Below are 21184 nucleotides of genomic sequence, written 5' to 3'. Positions count from 1 at the left end.
ACCAATCTGAATGACCCCTTCTTCTGTGTTATGTTAATTTTTGACATGTGTATTATAATCTGTGTATAAAATTGTATATTGGTTTCACAGTGCTTGGTCATACTGTTATGCTGTGAAATGTAAAGAATTAAAATTAAATCTGTATAATATAATAATTATTATAAAAGTTATAATACTTAACAAATTATCTCCAATTATTATTAATTATCAAGCTTTTATGACAATTGTTTTCCAAATATTTAGTTTCCTTAAAATAGGTAGGCTTACTTTCTAAAGGTACGTAAGTAAAATACCTGCATAAGTATATTATAATTTAGTACAACTAATTGTTTTCATTTCCAGCGTATTCATGTCAGGCATGGCGCTGAGCAACGAGCAGGCTGCTGGCGCTGCTACCGACAGCCGAAACATAGTAAGCTGCGCGTGCGCGGACTTAGCGACTTGGCTGGCGGCGTCCGCGCGCGAGCTACACGACACTCTGGTTCCACCTATGGATATCGTAGTCCATGCTTATAGACAGGATTTGAGAAGTAAGTATTAGATGGTAGTTACACTAGTAAAAAACTGCGTGCGCTGACCATAGACTTAAGAAGACTGCGCTTCGCCTGCAAGAAACATTTGAGTGTCCCACTGCTGGGCAAAGGCCTCTCCTCTGGTTCTCCATAACTCCCGATGTTGTGCTTCCTCCGGCCAGTTGTAAAGGAAGGTGTCAAAGTCGTCTCTCCATCTCCTCCTTGGCCTACCCCGCCCACGCTTCTACCGGCATCCATTTGGTGGCTATGTAGCCCAACTATCCAGATGCATGCGATAGACTTGGTCTGGCGGTTTTTTTGCCAACGTCAGCAATGCGGGTTTTGGAGCGCAGCGTAGTGTTCCGGACGCGGTTGGTCTTTTAACACCTAAAATGCTGCACTCCATTGCGCGTTGGCAGACATTCAGTTTGGACTTCTGACTTTCTGTAAGTGACCAAGTATAGTTATTTGTTATACAAGGGTGCAAAGTTGTATTTTACCCGCGAGTGTAGAATTGAAACACGAGCAAGCGAAAGGATTCTATAGTTGAACCACGAGCAAAGTAAATAATTTATTAACTACCAAAGAAGATTTACTTTTCCTAAATGGCAACATTTAGAAAGTGACAAAAGTATCCCTCATGCCTCTCGCTCGCCACTTTTTCCTCCTTCTTAATAAGACAGTATAGGTATTTGTTCCTTGTATATAAAAAAATAATTGTTGCTTCATTCATTGCGACTTGGCTGGCCACATCTGCGCACGAGCTACGCCACACTGGTGCCGCCTAAGGATATCGTACCTACCTACCTAAATAGTCCATGTTTATGGACAGGTCTTGAAAAGTAAGTTTGTTGACATAGCGACTTTACTTACTTGAAAAATATCGAAATATTGACAACCACAATTCTTGCGCCCCATATGAATAATGGATTTTATACAGTGATTTGACACTTCGATTTAAATTTTGGTAATCTAAACCTCATTCCTCACCTCCGAATTTTCTCGTAATGATTTTTTACAAACCAATTCTAAATTGGTCGGATAGCGTTAACCAATAAAAATCGGGAATGGGAGCGTAAACATCAACAAGTTTATTCGTAACTGGATTCATTAATTTCAGACGTGGGCCCTCTCCTCGGGGAGCCGGTTCAACAAGCCATCGCGTCTGAGAGCGGCATCGACTTGGTGTTCGATTCGTTGGCTGATATCATCTCAGGTTGAGTTCGCTTTGATCTTTAAAGTGTGCTGTTGAACAGGGTTGAAAGAAATCAATGTCTGATTTCTTTTTTCGGATTTAGCGGTCGATTTGAAGTGTCTATGAGACGATATGCTTTACGCTAGTTGATTTGATTATTTTATCACTAACCACGTTCTTATTTTATTTATCCTTTCGCTTTGTCCGCTGGTGATTTGTGATTCTGCTTACAAAAATAACGGCCCCTAGTACGGAAATAAACAAAAGCATTTTGAAAGATTTGTCTATAAGTTTCTGAAATACCAAAAATTATGGACATATGAAAACCGAATTTTTCAGAAAGCGAAGATATCGCTACGAAAATTGCATCTCTCCGCGACGTTAGCATTAGGGCTGGAGCGCTGGCTTCCACCGCATCAGACCGAATACGGGACTTAACCAAACAGCTAGATATCCTGAAGAAGCACTGCACTTCTAAAGACGCTCCGCTCTGTGATACTATTAACATGAATTCGTTGGAGATACAACTAAAGTTCGACTTGGTTTGTATTTTTTTATTAAGTTATTAAAATTTACTTAAATTGACGACTGGACTGGCCTAGTGGGTAGTGACCCTGTCTGTGAAGCCGATGGTCCTGGGTTCGAATCCTGGTAAGGCCATTTATTTGTGTGATGAACACAAATATTTCTTCCTAAGTCATGGGTGTTTTCTATGTAAGTATATAGTATGTATTTATCTATATAGGTATGTGTATTTTCGCCATGCACTAGCACCCATAGTACAAGCTTTGCTTAGTTTGGGGCTAGGTTGATCTCTGTAAGATGTCCCCAAATATTTATTTATTTATTTATCTATCCTAAAAAATCTTTTAACATTTTAATGTGTATGCAAGAAGATTCAAATAGTTAGGTATGCCTGTTAGATATTGTAAACTTTGTCGCAAGAGGTTTGAGGTATAGGTATAACTAATTTTAATTTATATAATCAAAACTTATATTGACCAATCAAAACTGTTTTTAATAGTGGAAAATTGTGTATTGAGTAATATTCAAAACTAGGAGCGGGGTATATTTATGGAGAAGGGATAACTGTCAGTTTAACACGTGGACAGTTTTTTGCAAACAATGTTTGTACTGAGTGATTAGTCGCTGTTTCTCTGTATTTCAGATACTCCGTGAGCAACAGCTTCTCGACCTGCGCACTTTAGGAGTGGAGAATCTGACCCGTGCCATATCAAACGCCCGGCAGGAGTTCAGGACGCTGCCACATGCCATATCCACGCAGACGACGCAAGTCAGGGAAGGTTAGATTTTGATAACCTATCTGGCGAAGAGGGGATAGTACTATTTCTTTATGTAGGTCTGTAACCAATAGTATTTTATACAATCGTGATATAATGGAGAGCTTTTCAGTCGAGTACTGTGTTACGGCCACGAAGCTTGCCGAGTCGCCTTATTGGGTACGAGATTGACAAGCTTATAACTATTGTATACAATACTTTTTCTACGAGTCAACAAAAATAATAAGTACCTATTTTAAACTAGTAGAATCACTTCGCTGTCCAGGCTGTACGTCTCTGGAATGCGCTCCCTCTGACGATAAGACAAGCCCCAAGCAAGATAACCTTCAAACGCTTACTTCATAAGCACCTGCTAGAACAAGCCTAGTAGGACTAATTTTATTAGTTACCCTGAGCACATGCACCGGTATATATATATATATATATATTTATATATCTGTAAGTATATGTGTATATATATTCACTATATTAATTAATATCTAGATAAGAGTATTAAAATAAAATAAATTTAACATGCATTACGAGTAAATAAGTTTCAGCAATTCTTCGCGACATTGAAGCAAAGAGACAGAAATTGCAAAGCGCCGTACGGATACTAAGCGACATGGTCCGCCATCTAACGGCGGGGCTCCACAGCGTCGTGAGGCAGTTTGATTCCGCGCTTGTCAGGATGCAACAGTACGAGTTCTGGAGATGGACTATTTTGTTGGGTGAGCATGGTATTACAAAATTCAAATTTAAAGGGTACATGCCAAATAAAAAATATTAAAGAACGGCCATTTGACGAATGCTGTCACGAGTTTTAAGCAACACATTATGGATGCATCATAAAAGTATTTATGAAATAAAAACAGTCAAGTAAATAGAATTACTAAAGTACAAAGTATATCTGCGACGGTCTTTGCTTGGAAAAAAACTGACACCTAAAAATAAAAAATAGCAATCATCTCTTTTTACATTTTAGCGTGCGTGGTGGCCGTAGGCTTCGTGATGATGCTTGTGCTACTCGCTCTGATGTGCGGTTGCGGCAACAGTAAGGAGCTTGCTAAACGAACTTTACAAATGTAAGTTTTTAGTGATAATACTTTTCATCCAATCTCAATTTGACCACTATTACGTAGAGAATTCAGTTAATATGAAAATCTTATATAGGAAAATCATTAAGCAAATAAGTTATAAAATGTAATTATGTAAATACCTACGAGCAAACCACTTTTATTACCTAGGTTGTGCGACAACTTACCTTTTTTCAGAGTTGTGATGAATGTTTCAGATCGGCTGTCTGGATGTGCGCCGTGTCCCTTATTTTATGGGGCGTGATATCCGCCATTTTTGTTATTGCGGGACATGCTGAGGTAAGACCCGCGTTGCGTATAAGGGCGAGCTTGTGTTTTTAGGATTTCCTTTATTTGAGGGGTTTAGGTGTACATACTCATAAAAATAAATGTTTCAATGTATTGCTTGAATTTTCACAATCAATCAATCAATTTAATTCAATTCAATTTATGCGTTATCATAACAAAGTTCATTGTTGTATCCATGAAAGCTACGTTTTAAATCATATTGACGCAAACGGCAGTATGGAACGGATAGTATGTTTCGTTTGGGGTGGCATTAGGAAAATCCTATGCGATTACGATTAGTATGGTAATATTAGTGCAGAGTATTTACATCTTAAATAGCGTGGGTCAAAAACCTGCAAAATAGGACCCGTACAAACATATGCATTCAGTCCTTCTTGACACTTGCGTTTCGTTATTCCTCATATCAATGGCGTTTTGTTTTAATCAACAGTTTTAGGTATGCTAAGATATAATACTAAACATTTACTGGTATTAATCAACTATTCAATATTAATTACATAGGTACAATATTTAGGTACATACAACATAATGCAAGTTAAGTAAAAGCTTGTAAAAATGAAAGACCATTCCTGTAGGGACTATATTATTTTTATTATAATATAATTTATATACTATGTACTCTATGTAGGTATATCCATTTACGAAGTTTAGATTACTTATCCATGATTTTCATGAACCTGCGTATAAATTAGGTATGACTAATTTCCAGGTTTTTGTGTGTCGCGCTCTTTGGGACACGCCGCAATACCAAACTTTATCAGCACTCTTAGACCGACCCTCGCCCTTGCTTACTGACAAAAAAGGGATTTTCGATGCGTTGTTCTCGGATCTCGAGAATATTACTATTGATGTGTCCGTCAAGGATGTCCTTAGGTAAGTATGTTGTGTTGTTGTTATCTTTTGAACTCTTTAATGGCATTCCCATCAAACACATTTTTATCTACTAAACAAATAAAAGCTATCCTATACAGCATCAACGACTCCGCTGTTGATAAAATGAGTGACAGATTAACGATTATAATTAACGTCAATCGTCAATCGTAAAATGAGGTCCCAAACGGCAGTAACGGACAGCGATAACTGTTGTAACTAGTTAATTCAATATTGTTTAGCCAGATTTTAGCCCTAGAGGGAAAATATCCCAGGTATGCAATAGTCTAAGCGTGAGTACATGTCGACCTTTGTTAACCTGAAAATAAATCATCTTTAGGCACCTTTAGGCTTGCGTACATATTGTCTGAGGGTGAACGGCATTTTAGGTAAAGGCTGTTAACTCGTAGGTAAATTAGTGAGGAACAGTCAAATAATTCAATTTCCGACCCATTTCGTACCTTGTCATAGTCACAATCAATACGAAAGTAAAAACGCATTTTATTCACTAGTGGGGAAAGTAATTTGACCTTGGAGCGTGTTTGAGTAGCTTTTGACAGATAACAAAACGGAAAACGCTCATAATAATGGTTCGTTCGATATTAATTATTATTAAATAAATGGTTTGATATTTAATAAAAAAATACCAAATTTAGCTTTGTTTCATTATTTTAAGTCATAATTCTCATTACGCAACTATGTCGAAAATTTTAAGGGCCACATGTACTGTAAAACGTTGTACGCTACATGTGCGAAAAATAGGAAATTCACAACGAGTGGCGATAAACTAAAACACGACCGAAGGGAGTGTTTTAAGTCGACCCGAGTTACTGTACTATTTATTACCTGTTTATTTTGACATTTACAGGGATTGCGAAAAGGACCGGCCGGCATATATAGTGTTTCAATTGGACAAAGTTTTGGACGTCAATAAAGAGACGTCATATTTTGAATGGGACCAACTGCAGGTGGACTTAGAAGGTCTGACGTCATCCATTGACGTCAGGTTCTTGAAAACAATCTCTGTCAATTTTAACAAACTGCTGAATAGGATTTTGCAGGTGTCTGATGTGAACTTATCGAAATACAGGTATGGTTTTTATGTTATCTTTAGACATGTCCTAATTCTAATACAAGCTTATACAATACCACCATACAAGTTTCTTATTTCAACCATTACTGTAGTCAACCGCGCAAAGCGCATAAATGGATTGTATTATCGATTCACCTACGTCGACATACTTATCCTAAGACATTTTGTTAACGCTTTTGGAACGCTGCGAATTGTCTTTTAGACCGACACCTTTTACGTCTCTGGAGTCACCAAAATGTCTGGAGTTACCAAGAAATCACGTTACCAATTTAATATTTATATAAATTGTAGGTTTATCAGAGAACAAATGGCTTGTTTTAAAGTATAACATAAATTGATATAAAAGTATTATTTACATATAAGGGAAATGTTCTATTTAAGTGCCAAATTACAAAAATATAATAATACCTACTTACATTTAAGTACAGATCTTTTAAACTTCAGACGCAGATACTGTACACAAGTACAGAAACCTTTCCGAGGAATAATTATTCAATCCCTGCCCGTCTCGGGTTTTTTTTTTCAGAAGTAATTTTAACAAAGTTGAAATCCTCTTCTCGCAAACGTAGTTATTTGTAATTTACTTATTAGAGATGAAATCTCGCCAAAAGAGTATTTGCTTAATAACAGCAAGAAAATCTTTAACTTTCAATTCAAGTATTACTTAAAGTAAACTTTGAATTTATTACCCAAGAGGCCGTGAGATACACAATTTTCTTTTGACTAATGAGTTTTCATATTAGACTTGTTTTAATTTTAGGATGGAATACAACGGGCCAGTTGTTGGCAAAGATTTGCCCTCTTTAGTGGATCAGTTGGAAAACATTGGAGCACGAATATCGGACTTGACGACAGCTAGCAGATTGGAAACTTTGGGTAACTGTATATTCCATAATCATGATCATCATCATATCAGCCCTTTATCGCCCACTGCTGAGCATAAGCCTCTCTTCTAGTACGCCACTTGTCCCGGTCCTGAGCTAATCTCATGCAGAGGTGACCCGCAATCTTCCGGATGTCGTCCACCCAACGAGCCAACGGATGCCAGGGGCTTCTTTCATCCGAAAGCGGCCACCATTTCGTTAACATTTTAGTTCACCTGCCATCACTCTGCCTAGCAACATGTCCCACCCAACCAACGTCTAGCACCTTGGTGTGGCAACGGATCTCGACATTCCTTACTCGAACTTGAAGCTTGATACCGAGCATGACGCGCTCCATTTGGCTCTCTGTACTACGCGAATTTTATGCACAGCCTCCTTAGTGAGCGTCCATGTCTCGGCACCGTAGGTCATGGTGGGCAGGATACATTGGTTGAACAGGCGAGTTTTCAGGCATTGTGGAATGTTAGCAGGTTTCAAGATGTCTGCCAATTTATTAAATGCCGCCCAACCCAGCTGGATTTTCCTGGAGATCTCCTTCTAAGCTGCTGGTGTGTATTGTCAAATGATAGAACATGTCCAAGATACAAGTATTGCTCGACCACCTCTAGCATTTCGTTCCCAACCTTAATGATTGGAATCGATTTACCGGGGATGTTCGTCATAACTTTAGTCTTGGACATATTCATCTTAAGACCTATCTTCAAAGAAGCATGGTATAGGCTTTCAATCATGCTTTGAAGATCTTCCAGAAGATATTGCATAATATTAGTGTTAACAAGTTTTTCAGGGATTGTAAACGTCGTTTTCTTCCATGACTCGTTCTCTGTTTGTTTTTGTTAATGTGTGTGGGTGTGAGGCACGTGAAGAGAAACAAAATTGATTTCAAATATATATGCTTTCCGTTGCATTGATAATATTTTTTTATTCTTACTATTTAGCCCCCTACTTATTAAGCCCCCTAAAATGAATTTAGTTCCTTTTTTTCAGCAACAAGAACCAAACGGTTGCACATGACGAATATAAAACCACTAGAACAGCTCCGAGCAGACGTGGTGTACAAACTGACTGAGCTGGAGCTTCAGCTGTTGCCGTTCAGGAGGAAACTGAACATATCACTCAGCCACATCTATACTGCGCAATACTATATCGACAATCAGGGAGAAACCATTGCTCATAAGGTAATAAATAAGTGATCTTGAAATGAGGACAATATCTTGATTAAGTATTTAATCTATTCTCTGACATAAAATTGCGTGATCAACCGGGCTAGCACATGATTGGCGCGAGAGTATCTCGCCGCGACATAAACTACCCGTCCCTCTTTAATTCATACAGTTAGTAAAAGACGGGTAGTCTATCTCGCGGCGAGATACTGTCGCGCCAATTATGTGCTCAGCCTACAGGGGTTTTAATCCCTTGGCTATTAATAATTATCTTCGGGCTGAAGTATAAATAGGTAAGGAGTACTGTTTGTTAAGAAATATATCATAAAATACCTATATAGATTGTAGGTATTCCCACCTCAGTCTGAGACAGGACTATGTACTCCCTCTGGTCCACGAATAAACAAGAATGATTCAGAAGGAATTCTCATGCGCTTTATACTGTGTGTGTGCGTGCTTTGTGTGTGTGTGTGTTGTGTGTGTTGTTTATATTGTGATTTTGTGAACTTTATATTGTTTGCCCTATTGTAATGATTATAGGTAATAAGTTTTAATGGCATGCAATAAGTGACAAGACAACAAAAATATTATTACAAAGGTCTATTTTCTTTTCAGAAAGTTGCAATGTACGTATCTCGGTTGGTATCCCACGTGGCCGGCTGGCGAACCCATGCGCTCACAGCGGCCGGAAAGCAGGCGGCGCGATGCCGACCCCTTTTCACCGTTTATGAAGCCGCTAGGTCTTTGCTCTGCACTAGATACATCGGGTCATTGGTAAGAAAATCGATGATGTATCTCTTCTCTTCAATTTATCCTTCCTTTTTATGTTAGTATTACAGCACCTAATAAAATAATTTTACGGTAATTCTGGCTAAAAAATAAGACATCTACAACAGTAAATACAAATTTTTCCTGAACTACGAGTATAACGAACAAGTTTTGGAAACAAATCTAATTATTTTATTAAATATTTTGATTTGGTTTTTTTTAAAGAAAAAGTGAAGGCCGGATCCGGCCTTATTGGAATTAGTCCGGTTTCCTCATGATGTTTTCCTTCATCGAAAAGCTAATGGTTAATACGAAATTATATTTCGTACATGAGTTCGAAACCCGCCTGTTTGAACCCGCGACCTCCGGATTGGAAGTCGCACGTCCTTACCGCTAGGCCACCAGCACTAGTACAAAAAAAAGAACTTAATTGACAGGGAACATGTTTTCCAATTGTAATTTTATTTTTGTAAAAAATATAGTTGTACAAATACACAAATAATAAGTCGTGAGTATTATAACATACAACGCTACTACGCAGAAAATCATTATGAACTATTACGTTTTATGCTACGAATATTAATTTGCACCTAATTGAAAGTTAAAATAATACTGATATCAATCAGTAACATTATCAAATTGTTACGAAACCTATTAGTTAGTATGCATTTGCTGCCTTAATAAATTTGTGTCTTATACACACTGATGAATATCGATAGTTTGTAGTACTTACTTTAATAAGTTAATGGTGAATAAAAGAGATATTTAATATTTTCAAACATTATTTCATTGCATCGAATTAGTCGTCATCAGGTCATCACTGACTGATTCATATTTACGGATTTCGAGGGGTTTATTCTTATCATATTATCTCAAAGAATTCCCAACCAAATAACATTTTAATTTCATTTAATCTGTTCATTTAGCCTAACTGTTCTCATTAAAACTCGTAGGTAAGCTTGCTTAGCAGATTTTAGCTTAATCTATCTAACTTATTTATCTTTGGTGCAAACTGCAACTGAACAAACGCTAAACGGTATGAAAGGCTTCAATGTCTGAAACTAGGTTATTTGTATGAGGACTACTGTGTTAGTTGCATTTTATTGTTTTAACCTAAATATTAGAGAAGTGAAAATTAAATGAAACTAACATAGTTGTTGCTTATCCGGCGTGCAGAGGATAACCGGGTCTATGTGTTTTCAGAACTGTTGAGACAATTGCTCATTTGTGTCGTCGTAGCACTTAACTATGAAGTGCGTAATGGAAGCGGTATCTTTGTTACACATGGAATTGGCAAGCATACAGCCCAACTCGAACAATACTTATAAGATATAACAGCGATACGATACCGATCGACCGAAAAGTCACCCTGAATTAAATTCTTCTGACTACTGGATTAATCCAGCTTCCAATTCCAACGTAATTATTATACAAAAAATATATCTTACCAACCAGTCATAAAACCTAATTAGTCTGTTTTTTTTTTCAGCATGGTTGGTGGTTCTGCGGTCTCCTTTTGGGTGTGACTTGGTGCACATTCCTGACTCCACTTAGTGTGAAGCTGTGGCGAGCCTACGGACGGAAGGTCAGGGCCCGGGATGCCCTGAACCTTACTACCTTAGGATCAGGGTATGTAATGTACAGCGAGCTGGGAAATTGCAAGAAAATAATGCTTTAAGCAGATCCACTCGACCCTGACATGGACAACATTGACTGCCATATACTTTGACGTTTTTCTCAATTACCTATATATATATATAAGGCCTGTTAACTCCTGCGATAGGTATTTACCACACACCACCACCACCACCATGCCACCATGTACCATGTACCATGGTGTGTTTTGCGATAGGTATTAGCCTAACAGGTAAAACCAAGAGCAAAATGCTACCTAGAACAAGAATAATTTGTAAAAAGGAAAATTAAACACAGTTTTTAAGACATTCGTAAAATGTGCAATAATTTCTCACTTTCGTACCATATTTGGCCGACTATTTTCGACAGAGATGAAAGCCTATTAATGGCTACTCCGTTTGGTTATATCCTCCTAGGGGCTAAATGTTTTGGAAACTTCTATGCGGTTGAAGTCGCAAGCGGAGGGTAGTTAAAATATTATATCAACAGATCCTTAATTATCAAAAATAGTTACCTATAACACAATTCTTATACAATTGTTGAAAAGTTAAAAAACAAAAAAGAAAATTATTTTAAAAATAAAAAATTTCTTCATTGATGTAGTTACTGTACTTACAAACTTTTTTTTAAATCTTTAAGTTAGCTCGTTATAATTTGCCAGATCGAAAATTTCACAGTTCTTCGTGGCGTGGAGGATAGGGTGCTTTGGGGTAAGATTGATCGGGGTTTTAGACGAGATGAGTAGTGTTTTTTATGAAAGCTCCATTGTTCTAACGGCTTGAGGAACAGGTACATGAAACTATGGTTTTTGTAAATAGAACAAAATTTTGTTTACACTTAATTAAAAAAAAACTTTTTGACATCCTTTAGACACCCATCCTTTAGACTTTTTCTTTTAGATAAACACCTTTGAATAAAGTTACGATTGTAACTGAAAAAAACTTGGGGCAAGATGAAATGGTAATGGGATAAAGATATATATAGTTTTTAAAATCGCTTCCACGCGTCGTAGGTATATTTTATGCATATAATCCAACGGTATAGCACAGTAGTACAGGCCGCTGAGAGATTGAGGGAGCGCTGGAAGAGTGACCTGAAGGACTCTCCCTATGGAGTTCGCACTATAGGGGCGCTCCTCCCGTCACTCGACCAGTGGCTCGATAGAGAGCATGGTGTGCTAGCTACAGGCTTGAGATGGTTGACATGGATTTATCTGTCCATTTATTATACTCGAAATGGTTTCCAATAACGTATTGTCATAAATTTTAGAAAGCGTGACAAGGGTTAGGGTGTTGGTAAATTTTAGTCAGAATTGTTCGAAAATTAGACAAAAACCCAATCTATAGCCATTAAGTTAAACAAAAACAATTCACGATTTATTGACACTAAAATAACTACGCCCAAAGAATTAAGAGGAAAGAAACAATGGGTGCAACACGACGCTAAGGCAATTAGGCAAAGACGGGAAGACATAAATTTAGTTGTACAATTGATTCTTTGGAATAGCCAGTCAATGCGAATTGATAACAGATGTTGACGGAAGCGAAATTGTGAAAAAAAACTGTGGCGGAAAAAAAAGGTACATTTACTGAGAATTGGGGAGGGCGGGATCTAAGATGATCGAATGGTCATCCTCCAATCACGAGCATGTGAACGCATGGGCCGAAAAATGAAGCCCGGACAGATTTATTTGGGGATACCATCTCTCTTTCCAGGGGGAGGAGTCTCTTGAAACGGGAGGCAAAGCAGGGAACGGGATTTGGAAGTCAGTCTGAATTTGGGCGCGAGTCGAGCAAGTCCGGCGAAAGGTTCGAGTCACGTTCAGAGAGAGAGCCTGAGTGATTGGTGGGCTAAGTTTACATCGCGGGAGAGTGGAGTGCCATTACTAGTGTAAATAAATAGAAGTGTATGTGATCCACTGAGGTGGGAGTTTATGCGACTCGAGAGGCTTCGAGGAGCTAATTCTAAGAGAATAAGTGGGGCTACGGGAGTCCGGGTAAAGTATTTCTAACTTTATGCATAGTAAGTCACAGGTTGTTTCACAGCTTTGGTAATAGAATCGAGAGCTAAAGCTTCACAATTTGCTGCGGATTGGGTAAAATGGATACCTATCTGATAGCTTACAACATTTATCCCACGGGGCAGAAACAAGGGATCCGGCAGTGGAACCAAATAGAAATTGGAGTCGCTGTCGTGGGGGTGATCATACTTACCATTTTACTAGCGGCATTATGTCGGGAGATCTGGAATAAGGGAGTCTGCTGTCGTCGCGGGGGAGTCGTTAGAGGTCCCAGGGCCGGGGGGGGGATTCTTCGCGGGTAGATATTGAGATGGGCGAGATTTAAATGTAATGGGACCACTTTGAGGTCTGACTGTGAAACTACCTAGACGCGCTGTAGATAAGATGCTTTTCTAGAATAATGTATGATAAGTCAGTGTGTCTCAACCTCGGTGATACCAATGATTAAATAAATATTCTTTTGAGTAGAAAATTGCAAGCATGCACTAGTATAACGATGATGTACATATATACACGTATATACATATATTATATTGATTGATGCCGAAGGGGTTTTTCATTTGGACATTTCGTTTTCCCCTTGATTAGAATGGCGCTAGGAATGGAATGTCCGGCCTACGGATGAATGCCACTGCATTCATTCGCGGTCTAAATAATCAACCAGTTTCGTTTGTGTTAGTCTAGATTACCCAAGTGTCTGGGTAGATAAAAGTTTAAAAATTTTGGAAATAAAATAATTAAACTGATACTACCTTCTTTTATTACTAAGATTAAGACCCGTCCCCGGGTATTTAATAATGGAGATTCGCTAGACTCAGACTTCGTTTAAGTATAATTATAGCCAGTCCACAGATACTATCCTGAACTCATGAGATGAGCCTGATCGAATCTCCAGTACTAAAAATCCCGCTCTCATACAACTCTGTCACGATACTTACTTCACTTGGTCACTACTAGATACACTACTCCTTACTACCTAAATTTAGATGAGTAAAGGGGACTAAACTAAAGCCAAACAACTGAATTGTCATGGAAGGGAATTAGAGCCCTCTCCGACTTAGGTCTGAGGATGCAGTGAGCCAGAGGCGACACAGCCAATGGCAGTTGACCTACTTAATGCTACATAACAATTGAGTTAGGCCCAAGATACTCTATTAAGTTTCAAGCCATATGAGTACTGGCACTAGGCTACAGCAGTACTATTCGTCATGCTGATTAAATCAACGAGTGCAGAGGCGAGATCCAGAGTGGGAGTTGAGCAGCCGGGAGCTTGAGTAGGTATTCACTGGGCAGATAGGTAACAGATACTAAGTACTTAAGAGAAACTTGGGTGGTGACGCAGAGTACGGGATATTGAGGCAATTATTTAAATTTGAATTAAATTTGACCGCTAAAAGGCGAAACTGAAGTACTTAGTCCGAGCGGCGTGGCGGCGGCGATAACTTGGTACCCAAAACACGTCATGTCTTACAATTGACCTCCGACCTTGGTTTGGCCAAACCAAAACTCTTTATCTGAATACATATATATATATAAATATAGAACCATGGTTACTGGGGGAGGGTCTAGAACCCAATTTATTAAGTACCGGTCCTTTGGACAATGGGAATACGTAACGCTTCGCAGCGATAAGGAGGTCAATTGCCCCCAATAACAATGTTTAAGGGCCGTGGATCGGCGTAGGGCGTCCCTGTACCAGAACGATATCGGTCGTACACGATGGGCTAAGAGCCTCATACATGTATCAACTCAATCACATATTCTAACCTGATCGGTCGCGCTAGAAAATAAATCGGTCCTTATTTATACCAGGATAGTTAACTATTTAGAACTATATCGCATTGAACTAAATTCGTTACGTCAAAATCTCGGAGAAATCAGGTAGAGTGAGTGATGAGTCTGCATTGTCCGCCGAACAAAGTACTCACTCCAGTTAATATATTGACCTTAGTAACGACTGACCCGGAGACCGAAATGTCCCCTAACTGCAGTGTTGGTTTTGTTTCCTATTAAGACAAGAAAGGAAGGTAATTTTCTCTAAGGCACTCGATCACAAATCAATTAAGCTAGACGATCCTCATTGTACCACCACAGAAAATGGTGCGTGTGACCAAGGATCTAAGTACGTATTCGAAATAACGATACGACTAGATCTATTTTAATAGCATAAAAATAGAACACAACGTAGGAATCGTGACCGGGTCTATGAGAGAGAGATTTTGAGTTTAATACGAGGTGGGATAAGAGACACACTGTGCTTGTTATCATGTATATATATTGTGCATTTACATTTACCTTATGTATAAGGATGCAAAAATAAACTGTATGTCTCAAATATGTAACATTTACAGGGTTCCACGGAGGAGATTGCGGCGTTTGAGACATTACTTCTTGCTTATATCTTAGACTAAGTTCCTTGGGCCTTGAGATTTCATATGCTTGTAGCACATTTTGAGCTTCGTTAACATCCGTTATAAACATTTCGCTACTGTCTAAATTTTATCTATTATATGACAAAGGTTGTACAAAATATAAACTAACTTAACCTTGGTGGGTTCGAACGGTCAATAGTACCGATTTACAGATTACAATTGTACAGATTTAGTACAGATTGCGTTAATACAGATTTGTAAGAGATGTCGTCGCGTAGAGGGAGACGCAATGCGAGACAGGTAGGACTAGGCCGGACCAATACTAGCGAGGTAGAGGTGAACGAGAGAACAGAAGCCGGGGGAAATGCGACGTTAGAGTTGATTTTGAATAAAATTAACAAATTCGAAGAGAAACTAAGACAGCTGAGTTCGAATGAGGGCGGGGTACGAAGGGAAAGTGCGAGCGGTTCTATAAGTGAGGTGACAGGGGTAGCTAGTGCAGGAAGTGATGGAATCGACAAGCAGGGGTCGGTTAGTATTGCATCCGCGAGTACCGTAACAACAGTTTCAGAGGCTCGGAATTTATATGTGGTACAACCCTCTGTTAGCAAGCCGAGTTTCGACGGTAAACCATTCACTAATCCTATTGCATTTTTAAAGCGGTTAAAGAAGTATATAAGGGCAGTAAATGGATCAGATCGCGAGATTGATATAGCGCTAGGTTGCATTACTGGGCACGCCCGTAAGGTTATGGATTTATATTCGAAGGGGTGGGTTACATTCGCCGACTTCGAGGCTGATTTTAGACGAAACTATTGGACTGAACAGATTCAGGAGTCCGTGAGGTATAGGCTGATTAATGCAGTATATACGAGCGATTCAGGAATGACGATGTCTGAGCATTTTGCCGAGCATGCCGAATCAATGCAGTCGCTGACTATTGCATTTAGCGAGCGAGACTTAGTAAATTCCATTATGCGACACTACGCGATAGATATACAGAGGTTGTGGTTTACTAGGACTGAGGAAGTTAACATCATGAGCGGGGCGAACTTTCTGAGAAGCTTGGAGCAAAATATAGTTGAGAAGTCAAGGGGGGTCGCGAGAGGGGTAGTCGGTAGTAGCTCTAGAGGAGGACGGTACAACATGTCTCCACTTGCACGTCCTACCGTGGCGACAATTTCAGCTAATAGGTGGAGGAGCAGGGGAAGCTCGATGAGAGGACGGGGTTATCACCAGGGTCGATTTGGGTACAGGACAAACTTTAACAGACCTGCATTATCTGGGGTTGAGCGAGAAGGGGTCAGCACTAGACCGGCTATTGCCTTTGTGAAAGAGGGAGAAAGCTCTACTCAAATGAAACATGTGGGGGAGGGACAGTCAAAAAACTAGACTTCCCCACACAATCGAGGTCCGTTAGTTTAATGTTGTGTAGTACGGGGGATAGAGGGACTTCGGAGCGAGTAAGGACAGATGTGGCTTATAAAATTTTAACTAACAATGGATGGAAGCCAGGACAGAGTCTGGGAGTAGGCGAAGGGGGTCTAAAACGATTGTTGAAAGGCGGTGCAAGCGTTGACAATTATAGTAGTCAGTCAGTAATTAGGGCCATAGGCGTCTTATTGGAGGACCAGTTTAGCAACGTGGCAGAATGTAATGAAATGGACTTTGCTTGTGGGTTTTGCACAAAGGGAGGAGTGAGAATGTACACGATGCTCCATGAAACCGATGAATTGGACAACTTAGGGTTTGACTATTCTTTACCTAGGTTACCGGAAATATGTGTGTGTTTGTACGGGAGGGATATAAATGCGCTTATTGATTCGGGGAGTCAGGTTAGCGGAATGACTAGAGAGTTGCACGATTCTATTCAAAGGGAGAATGGGAATTTACCTGCGATCGCTATTCCAGCAATACAAGTGCACGGGGCATTTGGATCGCGAAGTGAGAGCACGAACCGTCTAGTACTAATAGAGTTTCAGTTGGGAAGTACTTTAGTAGAAGCACCCGTACTAATTATGCGACGGTTACCTAGATCATTGATCCTGGGGTACGATTGGTTACAAAGAGTAAAGGGGGTAGTGAACTGCGGTAGCGAGCGGACATTGACTATCGAGCATTTGGGAGTCAAGTCTTGTGTCAGATTGAATACAGATTGCAAGGTTGAAAGGTTAGGGGGAGAGGCGAACGCGGCTACTATTAATTCGGTACTCAGCCGAGATATTAGGCCGATAGGGCGTAGTGGATTGGATAATGATTCTGACAGTGAAAAAAATAAAGGGTACTACCTGGGCGATTCAGCCTTAAGTAATGAACAAAGGGAACTTTTAATGCCGGTACTAGACAAGCATTGTAAAGTATTTACGGACAATTTAGGGCTGACTAACAAATACGAACACGTCATTGAGTTGGTGGACGACACCCCTTTTGTGAAATATAGTTACCCGGTACCATTGGCGTATAGGGAACAGGTAAAAGAGGAGTTAGACGAATTAGAAAGGCTAGGTGTAATCAGGCAGGAGGCAACCCCGTATTGTAGCCCACTCACGTTCACTAAGAAACGAGATGGGTCAATAAGACTTTTGTTAGACGCGCGCGAACTCAACAAGAAAATGATAGGTGACGCGGGGTCACCGCCACTCACTTCAGAGATTTTGCAATCCTTTCATGGAGTAAATTATATCAGTTTGATTGACTTAAATAACGCTTATTTTCAAATACCCTTACATCAGGATTCGAGAAAATATACGGGATTCTCTTTTATGGGGAGGACTTACACTTACCGCGTTTTACCGCAAGGATTAAAGACATCTGTGGCGGGATTCTCCAGGGCAATGGATTCTATATTAGAGGGGGTACGCGAGTACTGCGTGAACTATTTGGACGATATCGTCATATTCACCACAGGGGACATAAGGCTACATTTAGAACATCTAGACCAAGTACTAGGTAGATTGGAAGGCGCGGGGTTAACTGGCAGACTCGAAAAGTGTCGATTCTTATGTGTAGAAGTAAAACTATTGGGGCACATAGTGAATACTAATGGGGTGCGTATGGATCCTGAACGAGTGGAATCCATACTGGACTTCCCCATACCTCGAACAACCAAACAATTACGAGGGTTCTTGGGGCTAGTGAACTATTTCAGGAAGTTTATCTCGAGGTACAGCGAAGAGGTTAGGCCACTTTGCGACTTATTAAAACAAAATACAAAATGGGTATGGACACAAGAGAAAAACGATTGCTTTGAGAGGGTCAAGAAATTATTCGTAGACACAATACTCCTGGCACATCCGAACCCGAAGGAGACTTACTACTTACAGACTGATAGCAGTAACTTAGGGGTCTCTGGTTATGTTTACCAACTGGACGATGTGGGAGAGGAAAGGATAATAGGCTTCTGTAGTAAGGCTTTATCGGAAACGGAACAAAAATGGACGGTTACGGAACAGGAATTGTGGGCTATCATTTTTAGCTTATCGAAGTTCGAGACATACCTGAGGGGGGCACGATTAGTAATTAGAACAGATCATAAGAGTTTGATATTTCTACAGACATGTAAATTACTGAGCGCGCGGATGATACGTTGGGTACACTACATAGGGCGATTCGACTACACGGTTGAGCACGTAAAGGGGCAATCCAACACAGTAGCCGATGTGTTATCTCGACACATAAAGGGGACAACCGATGTACTGACTAGCAAGGCTACAGGGCCCGAAATGAATTTATTCAAGGTGCTATTAGGGCGGGTAGTACAAGACAGATGGAAGGAAATAGGCAGCCTTCAAGGCCGTGACAGGGTAGCTAGTGAAATAACCAGGCGTATGGAAACAGCGGGCACACCTGAATCAAAATACTATGTGTTAAAAGAAGGGGTCCTCTATAGGAAAGACTTACACAAGGACACATTAAGGGTATATGTTCCTGAGGTCTTGCAGAGGGATTTGATTGTTAGCATACATGAAGAAATAGGTCATTTTGGACGTTACAAGGTCAATGCGTTAATGAAGCGTCGTTACTATTTCTCAAATATGACGCGCATAATAGGACGGGTTGTGAGAGCTTGCGAAGCTTGCCAGGAGTCTAAGCACGCGTTAGAGGCACACACGGGACCGATCAAAACTGTAATAGCTACCGAGATAGGAGAACGGGTCTTTTGTGACATCTATGGGCCCTTGCCGGCAGGTCGTTTCGGGTTCAAATACATATTTGTAATACAGGACGCTTATAGTAAACTGATCAGGCTATATCCACTACGACAGGCGAGCGGGAAGTCTACACTAACATGCGTAAAAAAATTCTGCAACCAGGTCAAGGTTAGGACACTATGCTCGGATAGAGGCGCTAACTTTACATCAAAAATCTTTGAATACGGCGTTCGCCAATTAGGTATCGAATTAACACACACATCTGTTAGAAATCCGCGACCGAATTCAACAGAGAGAGTTAATAAGGAATTAGGGAGGTTATTTAGAACATATTGCAATAAATCGCACCGTTCTTGGGTAGATATATTACCGGAGATAGAAGATTGCTACAATCAGGTAACACATACTACGACAGGGTACTCGCCAAATGAGATAGTATGGGGGACAAGGACCCTACTATCGACCGATTTTGATAAAACCATAGCGAAGGGGGTAAATCTACAGGGAGACGTGTTAGAGCAGATTCGGATACAGGCGCGACAGAACATAGTTAAGGCGGCGCAGAGTAGAGAACTTCATTATAACATGAACCATAAGCTAGTACAATTCGAAATCGGAGACCGGGTGAAACTTAAGACTTTTGCAAAGTCCGACGCCGACAAAAAAATAACGAAGAAATTCATGCGTCTGTATGAGGGACCTTACGTAATAGGGGCAGTTCCGTACAATAACGTATACACCCTGATTGACCCCCATACTGACAGTGTCAAGGGCAATTTCAATGCAATCCACCTGTTCCGCTATTATGGGAACGCTTAACAGAATAGGGTTTATTGGGGGTTAGGGCGAACAAAGGGAAGTAAAGAATGTTGACCACCGTCATAAACACGGGGAGTTGAGAGTGTATGAACAAAAAGGAGACCTGAGTTGGATAGGTTTTATTGCCGTCCTTGAGACATAATGGATAGGCGTGGGAAACTTGAGATAGACGTGTGAAAATTTGGATTAGTGTGGGAATTTGAATGGAATAAGGGTTCGATGTCAACAGAAACAGTAGAAGGAGAAATATATCCTTAAACGACTTGGTAGGTGTTTAAAAATATATTTGGGGGAGTGTGAGATGGTTGACATGGATTTATCTGTCCATTTATTATACTCGAAATGGTTTCCAATAACGTATTGTCATAAATTTTAGAAAGCGTGACAAGGGTTAGGGTGTTGGTAAATTTTAGTCAGAATTGTTCGAAAATTAGACAAAAACCCAATCTATAGCCATTAAGTTAAACAAAAACAATTCACGATTTATTGACACTAAAATAACTACGCCCAAAGAATTAAGAGGAAAGAAACAATGGGTGCAACACGACGCTAAGGCAATTAGGCAAAGACGGGAAGACATAAATTTAGTTGTACAATTGATTCTTTGGAATAGCCAGTCAATGCGAATTGATAACAGATGTTGACGGAAGCGAAATTGTGAAAAAAAACTGTGGCGGAAAAAAAAGGTACATTTACTGAGAATTGGGGAGGGCGGGATCTAAGATGATCGAATGGTCATCCTCCAATCACGAGCATGTGAACGCATGGGCCGAAAAATGAAGCCCGGACAGATTTATTTGGGGATACCATCTCTCTTTCCAGGGGGAGGAGTCTCTTGAAACGGGAGGCAAAGCAGGGAACGGGATTTGGAAGTCAGTCTGAATTTGGGCGCGAGTCGAGCAAGTCCGGCGAAAGGTTCGAGTCACGTTCAGAGAGAGAGCCTGAGTGATTGGTGGGCTAAGTTTACATCGCGGGAGAGTGGAGTGCCATTACTAGTGTAAATAAATAGAAGTGTATGTGATCCACTGAGGTGGGAG

At 40.0% G+C, this 21184-nt stretch overlaps 2 protein-coding genes across 2 annotated transcripts in view; one reads left to right on the top strand and one right to left on the bottom strand.

Annotated features, from left to right (window-relative positions):
* Nucleotides 1-21184, bottom strand: part of LOC134744939 (mucin-5AC-like) — a 403822-nt gene that overhangs the window by 298160 nt on the left and 84478 nt on the right. The gene's annotated exons all lie outside the window — the stretch shown is intronic.
* LOC134744539 (prominin-1-A) overlaps nucleotides 1-21184 on the top strand; it is a 43184-nt gene that overhangs the window by 17998 nt on the left and 4002 nt on the right. Inside the window, exons 4-16 of the mRNA XM_063678359.1 lie at nucleotides 343-530; nucleotides 1633-1728; nucleotides 2047-2249; nucleotides 2876-3011; nucleotides 3548-3718; nucleotides 3973-4072; nucleotides 4282-4363; nucleotides 5082-5245; nucleotides 6111-6332; nucleotides 7096-7211; nucleotides 8207-8397; nucleotides 8998-9156; nucleotides 10640-10779. Of these exons, the coding sequence (XP_063534429.1) occupies nucleotides 343-530; nucleotides 1633-1728; nucleotides 2047-2249; nucleotides 2876-3011; nucleotides 3548-3718; nucleotides 3973-4072; nucleotides 4282-4363; nucleotides 5082-5245; nucleotides 6111-6332; nucleotides 7096-7211; nucleotides 8207-8397; nucleotides 8998-9156; nucleotides 10640-10779 (1968 nt within the window). The remainder of the gene's footprint in view (nucleotides 1-342; nucleotides 531-1632; nucleotides 1729-2046; nucleotides 2250-2875; nucleotides 3012-3547; nucleotides 3719-3972; nucleotides 4073-4281; nucleotides 4364-5081; nucleotides 5246-6110; nucleotides 6333-7095; nucleotides 7212-8206; nucleotides 8398-8997; nucleotides 9157-10639; nucleotides 10780-21184) is intronic.

The sequence above is a fragment of the Cydia strobilella genome, chromosome 10 (assembly GCF_947568885.1).
Source record: "Cydia strobilella chromosome 10, ilCydStro3.1, whole genome shotgun sequence".
Lineage (NCBI taxonomy): Eukaryota > Metazoa > Arthropoda > Insecta > Lepidoptera > Tortricidae > Cydia > Cydia strobilella.
Note: the sequence above shows the minus strand (reverse complement) of the source record. Positions and strands in the feature narration are given on the sequence as shown.